Below are 19,886 nucleotides of genomic sequence, written 5' to 3' on the forward strand. Positions count from 1 at the left end.
GTGGCTTGCAGATGACTGCCTGTTCATTGAGCCCCTACATGGTCACACATTTGTCTCTATTGTCTGTGTCCTGATTTCTTATAAGGGCACTAGTCATGTTGGATCAGGACCTACCCTAAGGGACCCATTTAACTGTATTTACTCTTTTAGGGGTCTTTCTTCTAATACAGTCACAGTTACATTCCGAAGTATTGGATGTTAGGGCTTAAACATAAGAAACTTCTTTTTTTTTTTTTTTTTTTGAGACAGAGTCTTGCTCTGTCATCCAGGCTGGAGTGCAATGGTGCAATCTCGGCTCACTGCAACCTCTGCCTCCCGGGTTCAAGCGATTCTCCTGCCTCAGCCTCCTGAGTAGCTGGGATTACAGATGCCTGCCACCATGCCTGGCTAATTTTTGTATTTTCAGTAGAGACAGGGTTTCACCATGTTGGCCAGGCTGGTCTCGAACTCCTGACCTCAAGTGATCCACCTGCCTCGGCCTCCCAAAGTGCTGGGATTACAGGTGTGAGCCACCGCACCCAGCCAAACATAGGAAATTTTTTTTTCTTTTTTTTTGAGAGGGAGTCTCACTCTGTCGCCCAGGCTGGAGTGCAGTGGCATGATCTCAGCTCACTGCAACCTCTGCCTCCCGGGCTCAAGTGATTCTCCTGCCTCAGTTTCCCTAGTAGCTGGCCTAGGTGCTTGCCACCATGGCTGGCTACTTTTTGTATTTTTAGTAGAGACAGGGTTTCACCATGTTGGCCAGGCTGGTCTTGAACCCCTGACCTCCAATGGTCCACCCGCCATGGCGTCCCAAAGTGCTGGGATTACAGGCGTGAGCCACCACACCCAGCCAAACATAGGAATTTTATGGGAACACAGTTCAGCCGCCTCAGCCTCCCAAAGTGCTGGTATTACAGGCATGAGCCACTGCACTCAGCCATACAGGAATTTTATGGGGACACAATTCAGCCCATAACACCATGTGTTAGGTGCCAGAGAGAAAATATTCCCCAACTAATGTGAATTACAGGGAAATAAATGATCAGATCCCAGGTCCTAAACACAAGGATGGGGGTTTGTGTGAGGTGCTTAGGGACCAGGATGCGGTAACCTGGTGGGAGGCAAGGTGGGCAGTACCATCTCATTCTTGAGTTACCTGATTCCTTAGTCCTGCTGCCTTGATTGCGGTGTCTTAAGAGTAAGAGGCACTGCCAGGATCTTGGGAAAAGGATGCCAAGATCTACTAGCAAAGGCTCCTGTGGGCATGGGAGCCAGCGGTGGTGGTAACTTCCTTCTGTATCTGCTGACTCAGGGAGGAGAGAGTGCAGAAGAGGTGACCTTGGAGCTGGGTGTTGAAGGATATGCAGGAGTTTATCAAGAGGAGTGAGGGAAGAGAGGTCCAGGCAGGAGCAACAGCATGAGCCAAGTCGAAACAGAAGCGTCTAGTGTCTAGAGATGACAGAGAAAAGTGGCAAACAGAGCCGGAAAGGGGCTTGGAGGCAAGTTTGTGGGGAGTTCCACGTGGTGGGTGATGAGGTTTTGGCCTCCGTTTCCTGAATGATGGGCAGCACTGAGGGTTGGGAGTTGGGGGTGAGCTGGTAAGAAGTCTGCTCTCAGTCCCTTCGGCCGCTTCATAGAAATGGAACCAGGCAGGAGGCCACTGCAACAGTCCAGCTTGAGAGAAAGGGAGAGGCAGCACAGAGCATGAGCTGCCTGATTTCCTGGGCCTGAGCTCTTGACATGTGGGGCTTTCCCCTGTCATCCTGCAAGGTTGCCCGTTGCCTCTGACATGCCCTGTGGCATCAGGCAAGTCACTCTCTCTGAGCTTCAGTTTTTACAGTTCCTAAAGGAGGAACTATCTTGGGTGGTGCTGAGGTACCTTCTTCCTCTAACCTTCCAGAAGTGCTCTGGTTCTGCCCTTAGGGCCCTGCTGTCCCGAGGGGCTGTCAGCCACAGCTGGAAGGATGAGAAAAATCCAGGCAAGGTTAGAGCAGACACACAGCATTGGGGCCCAGGTTGCGCATTCTACTCGGCTCTTACTTGCTGTGTAACCAAGTGAGACTGACAGATAAGCTTTGGAACCTCCCTGAGCCTCAGTTTCTTCAACTGTGAAGTGGAGACAATAATAGACCTACCTCTCAGGGTTTTAATACTTGGCACATAGTAAGTGCTCAATAAAATGAGTACTGAGGCCAGGCATGGTGGCTCACGCCTGTAATCCCAGCACTTTGGGATGCCAAGGTGGGGTGATCACTTGAGGTCAGGAATTTGAGACCAGCCCGGCCAGCATGGTGAAACCCCGTCTCTACTAAAAATACAAAAAATTAGCCTGGCGTGGTAGTGAGCGCCTGTAATCCCAGCTACTCAAGAGGCTGAGGCAGGAAAATCGCTTGAGCCCAGGAGGTGGAGGTTGCGGTGAGCAAGATCGTGCCACTGCAAGCCTGGGCGATAGAGTGAGACTCTGTCTCCAAAAAAAAAAAAAAAAAAGGAAAAAGGAAATGAAAGATTGCCTTAGCTATGCTGACTCCACAGTCTCGAAAGGCTGAGTCAGAGGAGCCACCAAGGCTGCTGCCTACAGAGCCTCAGCACCTTCCATTCCTGCTGGACTTGAGTGCTGAGGGCAGGCAAGAGCGCTGGGCAGGGAATCAGCCGCCAGAGTTCTAGTTGGTTCCTGCTCTTTGACCTTGACCAAGGCTCTGCAGGCATTCCTCTGGCTCTGTGTATCCTCACTGCATTCCAGGATCAGCCATGGAGGTCCTGATGAGTGCCAGCATTGTACACTGCCAGGTGGCATCGTCAGAGGTGTTTGAACCAGAGCGACTCCATCTTGAATAGGGGCTAGGCAAAATGAGGCTGAGACCTGCTGGGCTGCATTCCCAGGAGGTTAGGCATTCTTAGTCACAGGATGAGACAGGAGATCGGCATAAGATACAGGTCACAAAGACCTTGCTGATAAAACAGCATGCAGTAAAGAAACCAGCCAAAACCCGCCAAAACCAAGATGGTGACAAAAGTGACCTTTGGTCATCCTCACTGCTCATTATGCGCTGATTATAATACCTTAGCTGCTAACAGACACTCCCACCAGCGTATGACCGTTCACAAATGCCACAGCAATATGCAGAAGTTACCCTGTATGGTCTAAAAACGGGAGAAACCCTCAGTTCTGGGAAATCCCCACTTCTTTCCCAAAAAACTCATGAATAATCCACCCCTTGTTTAGCATATAATCAAGAAATAAGGCTGGGCGCGGTGGCTCACGCCTGTAATCCCAGCACTTTGAGAGGCCGAGGTGGGCGGATCTCCTGGGGTCGAGAAACCCCATCTCTAATAAAAATACGAAATTAGCCGGGCATGGTGGTGCATGCCTGTAATCCCAGCTACTTGGGAAGCCGAGGCAGGAGAATCGCTTGAACCCAGGAGGCGGAGGTTGTGGTGAGCCAAGATCGCACCATTGCACTCCAGCCTAGGCAACAAGAATGAAACTCCGTCTCAAAAAAAAAAGAAAAAAAAAATCAAGAAATAACTCTTAAGTTTACTCAGTTGAGCAGCCCATGCTGCTGCCCTGCCTGTGTAGTAGCCATTCTTTGATTCCTTTCCTTTCTTAATAACTTGCTTTCATTTTATGGACTTGCCCTGAATTCTTTCTTGCATGGGCTCCAAGGATCGAGACCTCTTTCCAGTAACGGCACAAGCATGGCAGTATAGACGTCACGCACTCCACCCCAGCTCCAGATGGAGAACTGGCTTCCACTTCTGTGCAGGGAGTAAAGCCAGACAGTGGTTCCAGTTCAGTTCTACTGAGTTGTGACTTCATCTCCTTGCCCTGCAGTTTCCTTATCTGTAAAGCTGACATAAAGATATTCCTTATCTCATGGTATGGTTTAGAACTAAATGAAATAATGTGCATAAACTCTTCTCCCTGGCAGGCCAGCTCTCTCCTCTGCAATGTCCAGGGAGCCTAGAGCCCATTAGGAACTCAAGATGGTGAGGCTGGCCCCTCCCACAGCTGGTCCCCAGAAGGTCAAGTGCCAGCCACGGCCGCTGGGTACTGGCGACAGGAAGGGTTGGCCCAAAGTGGCTGGTGGAGCTTAATCTGGGGCGGCCCAGGGAGCCTCCTGGCTGGTGGAGGGACAGCGCGCCATCATCCGGGCTGGCCTCCGCCCTTAGCTCACCCTACTCTTTGATGTGCAGATGGTGGTGGGGGATGGGGGGCCTTCCTGGCCCCAGGCCTGCCTGCTTCTCACAAGGGGGAAGAGGGCCAAGGGTGATAATAAAACCCAGCTCTCCTTATGTGTCAGGCCATTTGCTAAGTACATGTATCTCCTTCAATCCACACACCAGCCCAACAGCTCTGACACTGCCTCGTTGTGCAGATGAGACCGAGGCTTGGGCATGTGGGTCCCTTGCCTAAGAAACTGAAACCAGACCTGCTGGACTCCAGGATTCCAGCCTGCGGAGCTGGCTGTGGGTGTCTGTTGGAGGTGACTCCTAAGGACCCCTGCGGCTGTTCCCGCCTTCTCCCCCTCCCCTCAGCCTTGGATGTTCAACTGGGCCTTGCGGGGCAGAGGCTGAGGGGAGCCTGCCACAGTGGGGCTCCATTTGTCAAGAAATGCTCACCAGGGCCAATGTGTGCGTGGAGCTGTGCTGGTCCCAGGCCTTCTCAGAGTTGGCCCTGACCGTCCTCTGCCCCAGGCGATGTGGAGGGCACAGCCCCCACTTTATGAGCCTGGCAAAGCTGTCCCCACCCCATGGTTTGCCTGCTCCTCAGCCCAGCCCATCCCTGTGTGCTGCTCTAGAAAACAACCTCTTTATGCATTGGTACCCGCACCCCACTCCACCCTTCCACCACGGAAGACGGTGGGGTGTGCCCTTGGCCAGTGAAGGGTGGCACCAAGTATGGGACCCTGTGCTTGCTGCCTTCACTGCACAGACCTGTCCCACATTGTCCCAGGTATCCCAGGTGTTCCCGTGGAGCAGGAAGAGGGGCACGGCCAGCACCCTGCACCCTTGCCTCATGTTAAGGAGGGTGCTTCCTGGAGAGCACTCCCTGCGCTCTGCCAGGGCCCCTCTCACCACTCACTGCGGGAGCACTGGGTCCACAGCTGCCCACCCTCCACCTCGTGATGCCTCCCCACCACCCAGCAGCTCCAGCTGCCATCAGAATAGGAATAAAAGGAGCCCTGCAAACCACCCAGCTAGCTCAGTCAATAGAGCATGAAAAGGAGCCCGGAGTCCTGCAGGCAGACATGGAGGCACAGGCACAGGGCACCTGCAGGAAGGGCCGGCAGGCTGGGCACGTCTCCCCTCCTGTGCTCTGGGGTCCCAGGCTCCACAGTGCTCCGCATGCACCCAGCTTCCCCCACCCGGCCTCCCCAGCTGCTGTGTTGACCCACTCCTGCTTTAGTTTAGTAATGAGTCTCACTCATCTAGAAATCCTTTATTTACATTTTCTCTTAGAAAAAAATATACAGATCTGCTGCCCTGTTGATTCCTCAGATTTAGGGTCTTTAGGGAAAGGTGAAAGAGGGTACAGGGCGGCCCCCAGCAAGGCCGTTCATTGTCCATCGAGAGCTTCTGCTCATCTGGCCCTGGAGCTGGGCTTCCCTGAGATCAGCCCCAGGACACTGGGCGACAGGTGCCATGCCAGGCCTAGGGCGGGGTTGGCATGAGCGGCAGGGGCTGGGAGGTGCTCAGTCAGCCTGGGTCATCAGGAACTAGACTGGCTCACAGGCAGAGAGAACGTGGGCTGGAGACTTTGTCCTTGAGGGGAGGACACTGGTGCCTCGGGCTCCAGGAATGGAGGCCCTGCACCAGCCGCTGGGATGGACACATGTGGGCACCTTGCATGGGGGCCGGGTGACTTCAAGGGCTGGGGACTATTTGCTGTTTTCTGTGAACCACTGGAGCACCACCTCCTTGTTCTCCTTCACCCACTTGATGTTGGCTTTCGTCTTCTCCAGGGCTTGCTCCAGGGCCCGGGTGCCTGAGCCGAAGCCTGTTTCCTCGTTGTCCTTCTTGAACTGCTCCAGCTGCCAGAAAAAGATTCTCAGTCCGGCTGGGTCCCTAACACAGCCTTGAGGAGGAGCTCTCTCAGGCCTCTGGCTTTCCACTCCCACTTTAGAGTCCCCATGGATGGGACCACACCCTGTTCCAGGGATAGGGGGGACGTCCACCTTGCTCCCGGGCAAAGTCCTTGTCATACAGAGGTTGCAAAATGACAATCCCAGGCAAAACCTGGCTCAGGGAGATTCTGGCCTTCATGTGTAATATTTTCTTATAATATCAATCCAATCAAGAGAGTAGAGAGGGGCTAATGAAGCAACCAGCCAAATCTAAAATGTGGAAATTTCTATACCACAAATGATCCAGTTGCTTCAGTAAATAAATGGGTTTAAAAAAAAAATACTCCTACAAATTAGAAGAGTTATCAGTCCTGGAGGTTCTAGCCAGGCAATCAGCCAAGAGAATGAAATGAAAGGAATCCAGAAAGGAAGAAGTAAAACTATGTGTATGACATGTTTGCATACATAAAAATTTTAAGGAATCCATTAAAAAAACTATTAGAACTAATGATTTCTGCAAGGTTGCAGGATACAAGAGCAATACACAAAAATCAATTGTATTCCTATACACTAGCAATGAAAAACCTGAAAATGAAATTAAGAAAACAATTCCATGTACGATAGCATCAACAAGAATAAAATATTTAGGAATAAATTTGACAAAATAAGTGCAAGACTGGAATGCCAAAAACTACAAAACATTTTTGAAAGAAATTAAAGAACACCTAAGTAAAAAGAAAAAAGACCCAAATAAATCTGTGTCCATGGACTGGAAGATTTAGCATCATTAAGATGGCAATAGTCCCCATATTGCTCTAGAGATTCAATCCCATCAAAATTTTAACTCCTTTTTTTTTTTTTTGCAGAAATTGATCAGTGATCCTAAAATGCATAAGAAATTGCAAGGGACCCAGAATAGCCAAAACAATATTGAAAAAGAACACAGTTGGCCAGCCTGGGCAAGATGGTGAAACCCTGTCTCTGCAGAAAAATACAGAACATTAGCCGGGCATGGTGGCATGTGCCTATAGTCCCAACTACTCAGGAGGTTGAGGTGGGGGGATCACCTGAGCCTGGGAAGTTGAGGCTGCAGTGAGCTGTGATCTCACCTCTGTACTCCAGCCTGGGTGACAGAGTGAGACCCTTTCTCAAAAAAAAAAAAAAGCAAATTGGAGGACTCACACTTCCCAATTTTAAAACTCACTACAAAACTATAGTAATCAGGACAGTATGGTGCAGGCATAAGAATGCAAATATAGATGAATGAAATAGAATTGAGAATCCAAAAACAAACCCTTATATTTACCATCAATTGATTTTCAACAAGGTTGCCAAGACCATTCAGTGGGAGAAGAACAGTCTTTTCAACAAATGGGACTTGGACAACCAGATATCCACATGCAAAAGGAATGAAGTTGGACCCCAACCTCATATCATATACAAATATTAAGTCAAAATAGATCAAATGCCTACGTTTGAGTGAAAACATAATAAAACTCTTTTTTTTTTTTTGAGGCAGAGTCTTGCTCTGTCACCCAGGCTAGAGTACAGTGGTGCGATCTCAGCTCACTGCAAACTCCGCCTCCCGGGTTCAAGCAATTCTCCTGCCTCAGCCTCACGAGTAGCTGGGATTACAGGCGCCTGCCACTGGACCCAGCTAATTTTCGTATTTTTTAGTAGGGACGGGGTTTCACCATCTTGGCCAGGCTGGTCTTGAACTCCTGACCTCATGATCCACCTGCCTCGGCCTCCCAAAGTGCTGGGATTACAGGCGTGAGCCACCGTGCCTGGCCAATAAAACTCTTAGAAAAAACATCGTCAGGTCTTTTGTGGGTTTGAAAATTTTTTTTGAAATAAAAAAACATAGGTATAAATCTTCATGACCTTGGGTTAGACAATAGTTTCTTAGATATGATACATAAAGTATAAGCAACCAAAGGAAAAAAAACCAGATAAATAGGATTTCATCAAGATTTAAAATTTTGGGTATCAAAAGACCTATCAAGTGAGTGAAAAGACAGTCCACAGAATGGGAGAAATACTTGCAAACCCTATCTCTGATTAAGGGTCTAATATTCAGAATATATAAAGAGCTCTTACAATAAAAAGACAACCCAATTTTAAAATAGCAAAAGACTGGGCACAGTGGCACATGCCTGTAATCCAAGCTACTCAGAAGGCTGAAGTGGGAGGGTTGCTTGAGCCCAGGAATTTAAGGACAACCTAGGCAACATAGTAAGACCCTCTCTCGAAAAGAAAAAATAGTCAGTTTTACCCATTTCTCCAAAGATACACAAATGCGTATAAGGCCAATAAGCACATGAAATATTCAACATCATGTCATTACTCATTAGGGAGATATAACTGAAAACCATAATGATACCACTTCCTACCCACTAGATGACTATACTAAAAAAAGAGGGAAAGAGAGATAAGTGTAGACATGGAGCAATTAGAACCCTCATGTGATATACTGCTAATAGGAATGGACAATGGTACAGTTGCTTTGGAAAACATTTTGTCAGTTTCTCAAAAAGTTAAACACAGAGTAACCAAATGACCCAGCAATTCCGCTCCTAGGTATATACCCAAGATAAATTAAAATATGTTTGTACAAAATTTGCACGTGAAGGTCCATGATATTCATCATAGCCAGAAGACTGAAACAACCCAAATGCCCATCAATGATGAGCTGAAAACAAAATGTGGTACATCCATGTAATGGAACATTACTCAGCCATAAAAAAGAATGATCCCTGCTACCGTATGCATGAATCTTGAAAACATTATACTTAGTGAAAGAAGGCAGACAGACACAAAAAGGCTGTGTATATATGATTCCATTTTATGAAACATCCAGAATAGGTAATAAATCCATAGAGACAGAAAGTATATTAGTGGTTGCCAGGGGCTGAGGGGAACAGGTAGGAATAAGGAGTGACTGCTAATGAGTACAAGGTTTCTTTCTGGCGTAATAAAAATGTTCTGGAATTAGACAGTAGTGATGGTTGTACCACATGGTTTTTTTTGTTTGTTTGTTTGGTTTGGTTTTGGTTTTTTGAGACAGGGTCTTGCTCTGTCACCCAGGCTGGAATGCGGTGGCACCATCTTGGCTCACTGCAACCTCTGCCTTCCTGGTTCAAGCGATCCTCTCACCTCAGTCTCCCGAGTAGCTAGGACTACAGGTATGCACCACCATGCCCAGCTTATTTATTTATTTATTTATTTAGAGATGAGATCTTATGATATTGCCCAGGCTGGTCTCAAACTCCTGGGTTCAAGGGATCCTCCTGCGTTGGCCTCCAAAAGTGCTGGGATTACAGGCATGAAGCACCCCACCCACCCTACCTTGTTAGTTTACTGAAAACCACTTAAAATGGTGAGTTTGATGGTCCATGAATTATATATCAATTTTTTTTTTTTGAGACAGAATCTCACTCTGTTGCCCAAGCTGGAGTGCAGTGGCACAATCTTGGTTCAGTGCAACCTCCGCCTCCTGGGTTCAGGCAATTCTTCTGCCACAGCCTCCCAAGTAGCTGGGACTACAGGCACCCCCCACCACACCCAGCTAATTTTTGTATTTTTAGTAGAGACAGGGTTTCACCATGTTGGCCACGCTGGTCTGGAACTCCCGACCTCAGGTGATCCACCCACGTTAGCCTCCTAAAGTGCTGGGACTACAGGTGTGAGCCACCACGCCCAGCGAATTATATCTCAATTTTTAAAAAAGACAAACTAACTTAATCCAGGTTGACTTTGTCAAGCTTCTAATTCAAGCATATATATCAATTGTAAAAAGACCTTTTATAAACAACTTAGAAAATTTGAATATGGCTTGGGTATATGATAGTAAGAAGATAATCATTTTCCTAGGTTTGCTAAGGACAGTGTGATTATGTTTTAAGAATCCCTTTATTGCTGGGCGCAGTGGCTCACGCCTGTAATCTCAGCACTTTGGGAGACCGAGGTGGGTGGATCACTTGAGGTCAGGAGTTCGAGACCAGCCTGGCCAACATGGTGAAACCTCGTCTCTATTAAAAATACAAAAATTAGCCGGGTGTGGTGGCACATGCCTGTAATCCCAGCTACTCGGGAAGCTGAGGCAGGAGAATTGATTGAACCCCAGAGGCAGAGGTTGCAGTGAGCCGAGATCATACCACTGCACCACTCCAGCCTGCATGACAGAGCGAGACTCAGTCTCAAAAAAAAAAAAAAAAAAAGCTGGACGCCGTGGCTCACGCCTGTAATCCCAGCACTTTGGGAGGCCGAGGCAGGCAGATCATGAGGTCAGGAGATCGAGACCATGGTGAAACCCCATCTCTACTAAAAATACAAAAAAATTAGCCAGGCGCGGTGGCGGGCACTTGTAGTCCCAGCTACTCAGGAAGCTGAGGCAGGAGAATGACGTGAACCCGGGAGGCGGAGCTTGCAGTGAGCCCAGATCGCACCACTGCACTCCAGCCTGGGTGACAGAGCAAGACTCCATCTCAAAAAAAAAAAAAAAAAAAAAAAAAGCTTTATTTTTCATATGACTAAATTATTTAGAGGTAAAATTACATGATGTCAGTGATTTGCTTAAAAATTGCCCGCCCGGAAAAAGTACTGGCAAAACGTTGATAATTGTTGAACCTGGGTAACGTGTACATGGAGGTTCATTATACCACTCTTCCCTTTTGTGCCTATACAAAAATCCCAAGATGAATTTTTTTAATTGAATTATCAACATTTCCAAAGTCTGGCTACTCGGCTTCCTCTGTAAATGAGGAAGGCCTGGCAGCGTGGAGCCTGTGCTCCCTCAGGGCCACGTGGGAGAAGAATGCAGTGCCCCTTTTGCCTGGGAAGGAAGTAGGCAGAGCCCAGGTCTGGGGAATGACTTCTTACCTGCTGCAGCTCATACTCGGTGGAGAATCGTCGTGTCACTGCCTGGATGAGGTTGGAGAAGGAGAACGAGCTACCACCATAACTGCAGGGAGGGAGAGAGGTGAACTGTGAGGGAGGCCGGGAACTAAGGAGGCTCATCCTCACACCTACTGGGTAGGGAGCCATGATTATAGAGGAGATGAAATGACACGCCCTGGGAGACCCCGCTAGGATGTGGGGGAGTCACAGCCTGAACACAGGTCTGACGGCCGAGTTCCTCACTCCCCTCTCTTCTGGAGAATACGCCCACCCGCCACGTTTTCCTTCCAAATGGGAAAAGGGACGGCCCATACCCCAGCTTGTCTTTCCATTCCTGCCCCACCCTAGCGCCCAGGCTTGGCTGATTTTTGTCCACTCCTGGGTAGTGCCCCTGGCGTGTCTTACGCGCACAGGCCTCCCCCCGGGGCCCCAGCCTCGGCGCTTGCTGTCCCTGACACCCATTCCACAGACTCACTCGTTAAAAAGCTTCTTCCAGTTGCTCTGGACAAAGTCCCAGACCAGACCTTGCCCGATGACGTTGTTGGTAATGCTGATGATGGTAGAGGTGGCGTCCTGCTTCCGGATTAAGTCAGGGTTCAGGGTGTAGCTCAGGTACCTAAGAGGGCCAGATGCTGTGTCAGCTACTGCTAATTCAGGTGACTCAGGAGAGAACTTGGACTGTCCCACGCACATCACCTATGCCTGCGTCCTCTCAACATCCCCTCGGCCTGCCAGGGGCTGAGGGACCCCTTGGTCCTTCTTCCCTCTGTAGATGGAAAACTGAGTCACCTAAGCAGGGTCACAGGGTCACTGGCTAAGCTAGTGTCATGTCTGACATAGAAATATTTGACAATGAATCAATGAAGGAAGGAGTCCTAGCGTCCCAAGCCCTGGCACCAGGTGGGTGGTCACTCCCGTCTTTGACACTGACGGTGGCCCTTCTTTTCTTTTCTTTTCTTTTCTTTTCTCTTTTCTTTTCTTTTGAGACCGAGTCTTACTCTGTCGCCCAGGCTGGAGTGCAGTGGAGCGATTTGGGCTCACTGTAACCTTCGCCTGCCAGGTTCAAGTGATTCTCCTGCCTCAGCCTCCCGGGTAGCTGGGATTACAGGCATGTGCCACCATGAATATTTTTTTTTTTTTTTTGTATTTTTAGTATTTTTAGTAGAGACGGGGTTTCTCCATGTTGGCCAGGCTGGTCTCGAACTCCTGACCTCAGGTGATCCGTCCACCTTGGTCTTCCAAAGTGCTGGGATTACAGGTATGAGCCACCACACCCTGCCCAAGGGTGGCTCTTCTTTACTGCATCCAGGTAATGGCATATGAGGCACATGGTGGGAGGTGGGGACCCTCATCCAAGGGCTTGAGGGGGTGCCCAGCTGGATGTTTGAAAAGACCCAGGTCCAGCTACACCAGAGCCTTTGACAGAAGGGAACACGAGTTGTTGTCAGGTAAAGGCTAAGAGGCCACAGCAGCTAGGAACAGAGGACATGGACCCGGACCTGAGTCCATATCTTGTCTCTATCACTTATTAAAGCTTCCGGTCTGCACCGGTTGCTTTGGAAATACTGCCTCCACCTCAACAGGTCTGTGGGGGTCACGTGAAGGATCTGGCGAGGAGTGTGGAGGCCTGCCTGGTTCTCCAGGTGGGGCGAGGGCTCTCGCAGTCCCACCGTGCCCCAGGACTCACCTGTTCAGGATCCACAACTCTCTGCTGCAGGCCAGGGCTGCCCGGAGCTTGTCAGCCTCATTGACCAGTGTGGCATTTCGGAACTGCTCCCAGGCGAAGTCCCACTCCTCCTCACCGCCCTGGGCGATAGCGTTGCAGTAGACGGTGGACCGCAGGTTGGGGTGGATCCTGGTGTGGGGTAGGGAGGTCAGGTGTGGAACAGCAGCGGGGAGGGTGGGACAGGGTTCTGCTGAGGACGGGGCTGTTGGGGGCAGATGAAGACTGGCAGAGGAGGCGCAGGGGAGACACTCACGGGTTATTATTGGGGTTCTCCATCCACTGCCTGAAAAGGCCAGAGACCATCTCCTCACACTCTGGAACTCCGTTGGAGCAGGCGGTGCTGATGGCATTAACCTCGTTGTACCTGCCCCAGGGGTGACACGCGGTTAGCACACCTGGCCAACTCCAGCCAAGATTCACCTCTTGACACGCAACCCCAGGCCGGCACCCTGCCTAAGGCTCTGTGGCCTAACTGGCCCTCTGGGCCCCCCTGTATGTGCTTTGTGCCTTGGGCCTGAGGTTCCTTGGTCCCCAAAGCAGCCCCGTGACCCAGAAGGGCAGGAACAGGCTCCAGCCCCAGTTTCAACACCTAGAAACTGTATAACCTCAAGCCAGTGGGGTGAGCTAGAGTTTCAGTTTGGGTCTTTGTATAAAGAGGTCCGATGGGCCCTCAGGCCACATGGAGCCTCAGGGCAGGACCTCCCTGCTCCTGGGTGGGGGTCTCTCCCTGCCTGGTGCCCCTGCATTGAGAGCTGCGGCAGAGAACACTGCCAGGATGTTGCTCTTGACTCCCCGGGGTGCCCAGGACTTCCAAACCCATGAGAGCTCCCACTCACTGGTCCATCAGGTTTTCTGGGATCTCCCTCCAGTTGTTGGTATTATTTCTGAAGTGAATGAAGAGGGGTGTGACCTGCTTCTTCAGGTAGTTCTGGGGAAAAGAAAACATGAATCGCATCAAAGACTCATTCCTGAACTGCCTGGAGCCCCACGGAGCCTCTGATGTTGAGGGGCAGGCGCTGGCAGAGACGTCAGAGGTCAGGGCCTCACCTGAGGCCAAACAGTGCTCAAAGGGGCCCATAGAAGTCTAGAGTTCAAATAACTGAGCTGAGTTTCTTTCTGCTTAAAGCCTTAGTCAGTTGCAATATTCTTTGTCTACGGGTCGCCATTTCTTAATATAAAATGTTGGGTTTTCCCTACACAATCATAAGTATTCCATGACTTGCTGGGCGCAGTGGCTTACACTTGTAATCCCAGCACTTTGAGAGGCTGAGGCGGGTGGATCACCTGAGTCCAGGAGCTCGAGACCAGCCTGGGCAACATGGTGAAACCACGTCTCCACTAAAAATACAAAAAAATTAGCCAAGTGTGGTGGTGCACACCTGTAATCCCAGCTACATGGGAGGCCGAGGCAGGAGAATCACTTAAACCCGGGAGGCGGAGGTTACAGTGAGCTGTGATCATACCACTGCACTCCAGCCTGGGTAACAGAGCGAGACTCCATCTCAAAAAAAAAAAAAAATTCCATGACTTATTGTGGGGAATTTAGGAAACACAGAGAAGCATATGCAGAAAATAAAACACACCTAGGAGCTCACCAAAACTACAGTTTCCACATTGATACATTTACACCTTCTTTTTTCTATACTTTTTTCTTTTTTACTTAGCATATTCTGCACATGGCTTTTTTCTCCTAACATTGTAGTGGAAGCCCCACCCCATGCTAGTAAAATCCTTTGTGGACTCTGGTTTGACATGGCAGGTTGATTTCTGTGCCCACCTGGATCCACGTCCAAATGTAGAAGGAATAAACCCCCAATAACAAAGAACAGGAGAGGCAACAGCGGATGCAAGGTCAACATAGTTTAGGCAGCTGGGACGTGCAGAAAGGGAGATGTACCAGGCTTGGCAGAGTGGGAGAATTTGCAATTGAGAATCTGCAGAAGGGGAGACAGAAGCAAGGGAACTTGCTGTGACAAGACTTAGAATTAAAGGGACAAGGCCAGGTTTGGGGGCACATGCCTGTAATCCCAGCACTTTGGGAGGCTGAGGCGGGCGGATCACCTGAGGTCAGGAGTTTGAGACCAGCCTGGCCAACGTGGTGAAACCCCGAAGCTACTAAAAATACAAAAATTAGCCAGGCATGGTGGCGGGCCCCTGTAATCCCAGCTACTCAGGAGGCTGAGGCAGGAGAATCGCTTGAATCCGGGAGGTGGAGGTTGAAGTGAGCCAAGATCGGGCCACTGCGCTCCAGCCTGGGTGACAGAGTGGGATTCTGTCTCAAAAATAAATAAATAAATAAAAATAAATTAAAAAATTAAAGGGACAAGTCAGCAAGGGACAGAGGGGAGGTGAGGACTGCAAACAGGAAGATGAAGTCAAAGTCTACAGAAGGAGTCATTCAACCCCCAAGTCCCCACTTCCCTCCTTGTAGAGGGCAGCACCCCTCACCACCCCCATGAGAGAGATTGAACCAGGGGGCTCAGAAAGTGGGGTCACCAGACCACAGTGGGAGGGTTGCTGGATTGCAAAGAGGGTCAGAGGTGAAAGTTTCCATACTGAAAGGTGGCACCCCAGTTCCCTTCCCTCCTGTGTCCCGGAATGGGAGTACTACCAGCCTCATTGCACAAGACAGAGGCTCACTCTCTGGAAAAACTGCCTGGTCTCGAGAGAACAAACCCATGGACTAATTTTTGAGGGTCCCCAGTGAAGAGTTACTTGGCCACCCAGTCACCTCGCAATGAGATCCCCCGGACAACACGCTCCACCTTCCCATGGAGCTTCCACTTGCATTTTGTTTGTATCTGTCTCAAATCCAAAGGGGTGGCTCAGCCTCCAACTTGAAAAGAGGCCAAAACAAACACAAAACTCAAGAGGAAACGAGTCAATGGAAAAAAAAAAAAAGGAAAACTTCATAAGAGCCTGTAATAAATATCCTCTGAGAGTGCAGAGAAGATACTGCATAGGATGCTGGAATCAGAAAGAACACTTGGAAATTTACAAATACGACAGAAGAAATGAAAACAATTTCTAGGTGAGGTGGTGTGCAAAGCTGAGGGAACCTCCCAGGGGGCAGAACAAAAAGTCAACAAGCTGGAAAACAGAAGAGAAAAAGGAAACTAGAGGATGAAAGCAAGAGAAATAAGCTGGATTACAGGGGTTCCAGAAAGAGATAACTGGAAAAAATGAAGGGAATAAAGTTTAAAGAAGCAATACAAAATCTTCCAATACTAGATGATGTGAATGCCAGTCCTGATTGGAAAAGGTAGATGGAGACGAGGCCCAAACCAAGGCCCACCAGGACCGAGAGAAGCTCCCAAAGTTTCCAGAAGGGAGGAAAACTGGTCACATTCAAATAACTGGAGATAAGAATGGCTCTGGGCATCTCATCAGCAACATGACAAGCCTGACATCAGTGGAGCAAGACCTTAAACATTCAGAGAAATAATTTCCCACCTTGAAACTTCTAAACTCAGCTGAACGCTCAATCCAGTGTGAGAGTGGAATAAAGACATTTCAGATGATCTACCCCAGAAAAGCCACCTCTCATGAACCCTTTCTCCAAAACTCCTGGAAGATGTATTCCCCTATGAGTGGGGAAAAAATCAAAGAATCCATGGGATGCAGGAAACACAGTAGAGGGAGGCACCTCCAAGCATGGGAGCTGTGTGGCAGCTCTGGAAGAGAGCAGGCAGAATAGGACTCCAGGAGGAGTCCAGTCTCAAAACTGGGCTGGGCACAGTGGCTCACGCCTGTAATCATAACACTTTGGGAGGCCAAGGAGGGAGGATTGCTTGAAGCCAGGTGTTCCAGACCATCCTGGCCAATACAGAAAGATCCCATCTCTACAAAAGATGCATCTCTACAAAAGAGCATGGTGGTGCACATCTGAGGTCCCAGCTACTGGAGAGACTGAGGCAGGAGGATCCATTGAGCCTAGGTATTTGAGGCTGCAGTGAAGCGTGATTGCACCACTGCACTCCAGCTTGGGCAAGAGAGTGAGACCTTGTCTCTAAACAAACAAACAAACAAAAACTTGACCTATTGTGTGACATTTGTAACTGTGTACAAAAAAGGAAACATAAACATAGTGCTCTACATGGCTCAGCAGAGAATACTATTTAGATAATCACAACAAAGCAAATGCTTAACACTGATTTGACTAAATATTATGATTTAACTACATTAGGAGGATGGGGAATGTGGGGAAAGCAGTAAGAGGGTTGAAACTTCATTTACCAAAATATCTCATTTACCATAATGGATATTAACAGATAATTGAACTTTTTTTTTTCTTTTTTTTTGAGATGGAGTCTTGCTGTGTTGCCCAGGCTGGAGTGCAGTAGCACCATCTTGGCTCACTGCAAGCTCCATCTCCCAGGTTCATGCCATTCTCCTGCCTCAGCCTCCCGAGTAGCTGGGACTACAGGTGCCCGCCACCACGCCTGGCTAATTTTTTGTATTTTTTTTTTTTTAGTAGAGACGAGGTTTCACCATGTTAGCCAGGATGGTCTCGATCTGCTGACCTCGTGATCCGCCTGCCTCGGCCTTCCAAAGTGCTGGGATTACAGGCATGAGCCCCACTGCACCCGGCCTGATAACGTTTTTAATGAAAAAAGATCTCTTCAAGCATGATTTAATAACTACATATCACACCCTGAAATGGATATTCTACAGTTTAACCAATCTTCAACCTTTAGACATTTAAGTATTTGTCTTTTGTTTGCTTTTTGTCTTTTATAAACTGCTGCAGTGAGCATCCTATGGATGTAGCTTATTCATCCAGAATAAGCTTGAGTTTCCTTTTGGTCTCCCAAGCGGGAGCCTCAGCCCTCAAATAGGCCCCTATGCTCAGCCTTGAGATACTCCAAAGCAGCCAATACCCACATCTCTCTCATAGCGCAGGTGGGCTGGCCGGGCAGGTAGAGGCCTGCCCATCTGACAGAGAAGTTAACTGGGTCTGAGAAAGGGTTGCCCAAGGCCACACAGCTGGCAAAAGACAGGTCTTCTGGCCCTCAGCATGGTGGCCTTTTCTGTGCCTTCTGAAAGCGTTAATTCCCCATATTTCAAATCAACAAACGTTGCTGAAGTCTCCGCGACCTTTATTTTTTTGCCCCACGCAGCCTCCTCACTCACCTCCTCAGTGCCTGCTCACTCACCTCGATGTCCCTCCGGCTCGCTCTTTCACCTGCGTGCTCTCAGGAGAGAACCTGACAAGGCAATCTTTCTTTTTTTTTGGTTTTTTGTTTTGCTTTTGAAGGTTCCCTGACCAGGAGTCCAATAGGCAATAGTCTATTAACTTCCTAATAGTGCACTTTCAGGCACTGGGGCGAACTGGTTCTTGAACCCTACTGTGCACCTCCATACCTTCATGGGGCCATAGACCTCGGAGCGGTCGAACATGAGCTTGAAGTAGCTCAGGCTGCTCAGGGCGGACTCCCAGGGCATGTACTCTCTCTCTTCAATCAGGAAGAGGGTGTTGTTCAGCGCCAGAGTGACAGGGACCTTATGGGCTCTGGGAATAAACAGAGGGGCCCAAGTAAAGCACCTCCACCCAGCCCAGCCACAGCCTGGGAACCCCAACCCAGGCCCTCAAAGATGCTCCATACCCCTAGGCCCCCTGTATCCACTCCTGGAGCCGGAGGTCCCAGATTCCCAACTGAGCCAGCTCAGGCATTTGCCATGGAAAAAGAGCTACATGGCTGCTGGGTGGTGCCACAAACAAGGCCCCACCCTCACTCACTGGCAGTCCCACTCCTTTGCTTATTATCCCCATTTTACAGATGAGGAAACTGAGGCTCAGAGAAGTGAACTGACTTGCCCAAGGTCACACACCTCACGAGAGACAGAGCTGAGATTTAAAAGGGCAAGAAGCCCGTGTTCTTAACTCTGACCACCTCTTCTGACTTTCTGGGCACTCTAGGCCTTTCTTCCTCCTCTTCCCCCTGCCTTCTGTACACATTTAGCTCACAAATGTCCTTGTCTGTGGGTGACATCACTCATGTCCAAGAGCTTAGATTACCTCACCCCAAACAGAGTAGGTGCTCAATAAGTACGTGTTTATCCATACTGCATCCCTCCTGCCCTGTCCAGCCCAGATTTTTGGCACTTAGGACAGTGGCCCGGCACAGTCAGCCTTCAGGAAAAGCTTGGTGCAGCTGGACACGGTGGCTCACACCTATAATCCCAGCTCTTTGGGATGCCAAGGCAGGTGGATCACCTGAGGTCAGGAGTTTGAGACCAGCCTGGTCAACATGGTGAAACCCCATCTGTACTAAAAATGCAAAAACTGGCTGGGCATGGTGGCACATGCCTGTAATCCCAGCTACTCAGGAGGCCAAGAAGGGAGAATCGCTTGAATCTAGGAGGCAGAGGTCATAGTGAGCCAAGATCACGCCACTGCACTCTAGCCCGGGTGACAGAGCAAGACTCCATCTCAAAAAAAAAAAGCGGGGGGGCATGGCCAGGCACCACGGCTCATGCCTGTAATCCCAGCACTTTGGGAAGCCGAGGCGGGTGGATCACAAGGTCAGGAGTGCGAGACCAGCCTGACCAACATGGTGAAACACCGTCTCTACTAAAAATACAAAAATTAGCTGGGCATGGTGGTGCACACCTGTAATCCCAGCTACTCGGGAGGCTGAGGCAGAGAATCGCTTGAACCTGGGAGGTGGAGGCTGCAGTGAGCTGAGATCACACCACTGTACTCCAACCTGGGCAACAGAGCAAGACTCCGTCTCAAAACAAACAAACAAACAAACAAAAACAAAAACAAAAAGCTTGGTGCTGTGGAGTAGAGGATGGCTTTGGAGTTGGACAAACCTCTGTCTGGCTGTCATGAACTACTGTGTGACTTCGGGCAAGGTGTCACATTCTTCATCTGTGAAATGGGTGTGTGGGGACCCAGGGAGGGATGTCCAGGGAGCACAGGAGCTCAGGGCACAGCACGTGGCATACGGGAAGGGCAGCAGGAGGAGCAGGGGCCCTCAATGTGGACTCAGACTTGCTGAAGTCATGAGCTTCTGCAGCTGAGCCAGGAAGCGGAGCACTCACCTGGCCAGGTTGAAGGCGTCATTAATGATCTGTGCCCGATTGATGACAGGGATGGCCTAGAATGCGAAGCACAGCACGTGACCACGGGTTGGCTGTGGGTGGCAGGCCTTGCAGTCTGGTGCCTGTCCTGGGGCAGGGGGCAGGGCGAGGGGTGGCAGACACCC

The 19,886-nt window shown here is 49.6% G+C and overlaps 1 protein-coding gene across 5 annotated transcripts in view; it reads right to left on the reverse strand.

Moving 5' to 3' along the window:
- Positions 1-5,407: 5,407 nt before the first annotated feature.
- ANPEP (alanyl aminopeptidase, membrane) overlaps positions 5,408-19,886 on the reverse strand; it is a 29,995-nt gene continuing 15,516 nt past the window's right edge. For all 5 annotated transcript variants that reach the window (XM_063698840.1, XM_063698841.1, XM_063698839.1 and 2 more), the window contains 8 exons: positions 19,723-19,778; positions 18,037-18,184; positions 13,509-13,600; positions 12,926-13,036; positions 12,634-12,801; positions 11,422-11,562; positions 10,929-11,010; positions 5,408-6,014 (listed from right to left, as the gene is read on the reverse strand). In XM_063698840.1, the coding sequence (XP_063554910.1) occupies positions 5,862-6,014; positions 10,929-11,010; positions 11,422-11,562; positions 12,634-12,801; positions 12,926-13,036; positions 13,509-13,600; positions 18,037-18,184; positions 19,723-19,778 (951 nt within the window). In that variant the 3' untranslated portion in view covers positions 5,408-5,861. The remainder of the gene's footprint in view (positions 6,015-10,928; positions 11,011-11,421; positions 11,563-12,633; positions 12,802-12,925; positions 13,037-13,508; positions 13,601-18,036; positions 18,185-19,722; positions 19,779-19,886) is intronic.

This window comes from Gorilla gorilla, chromosome 16 (genome assembly GCF_029281585.2).
Source record: "Gorilla gorilla gorilla isolate KB3781 chromosome 16, NHGRI_mGorGor1-v2.1_pri, whole genome shotgun sequence".
Lineage (NCBI taxonomy): Eukaryota > Metazoa > Chordata > Mammalia > Primates > Hominidae > Gorilla > Gorilla gorilla.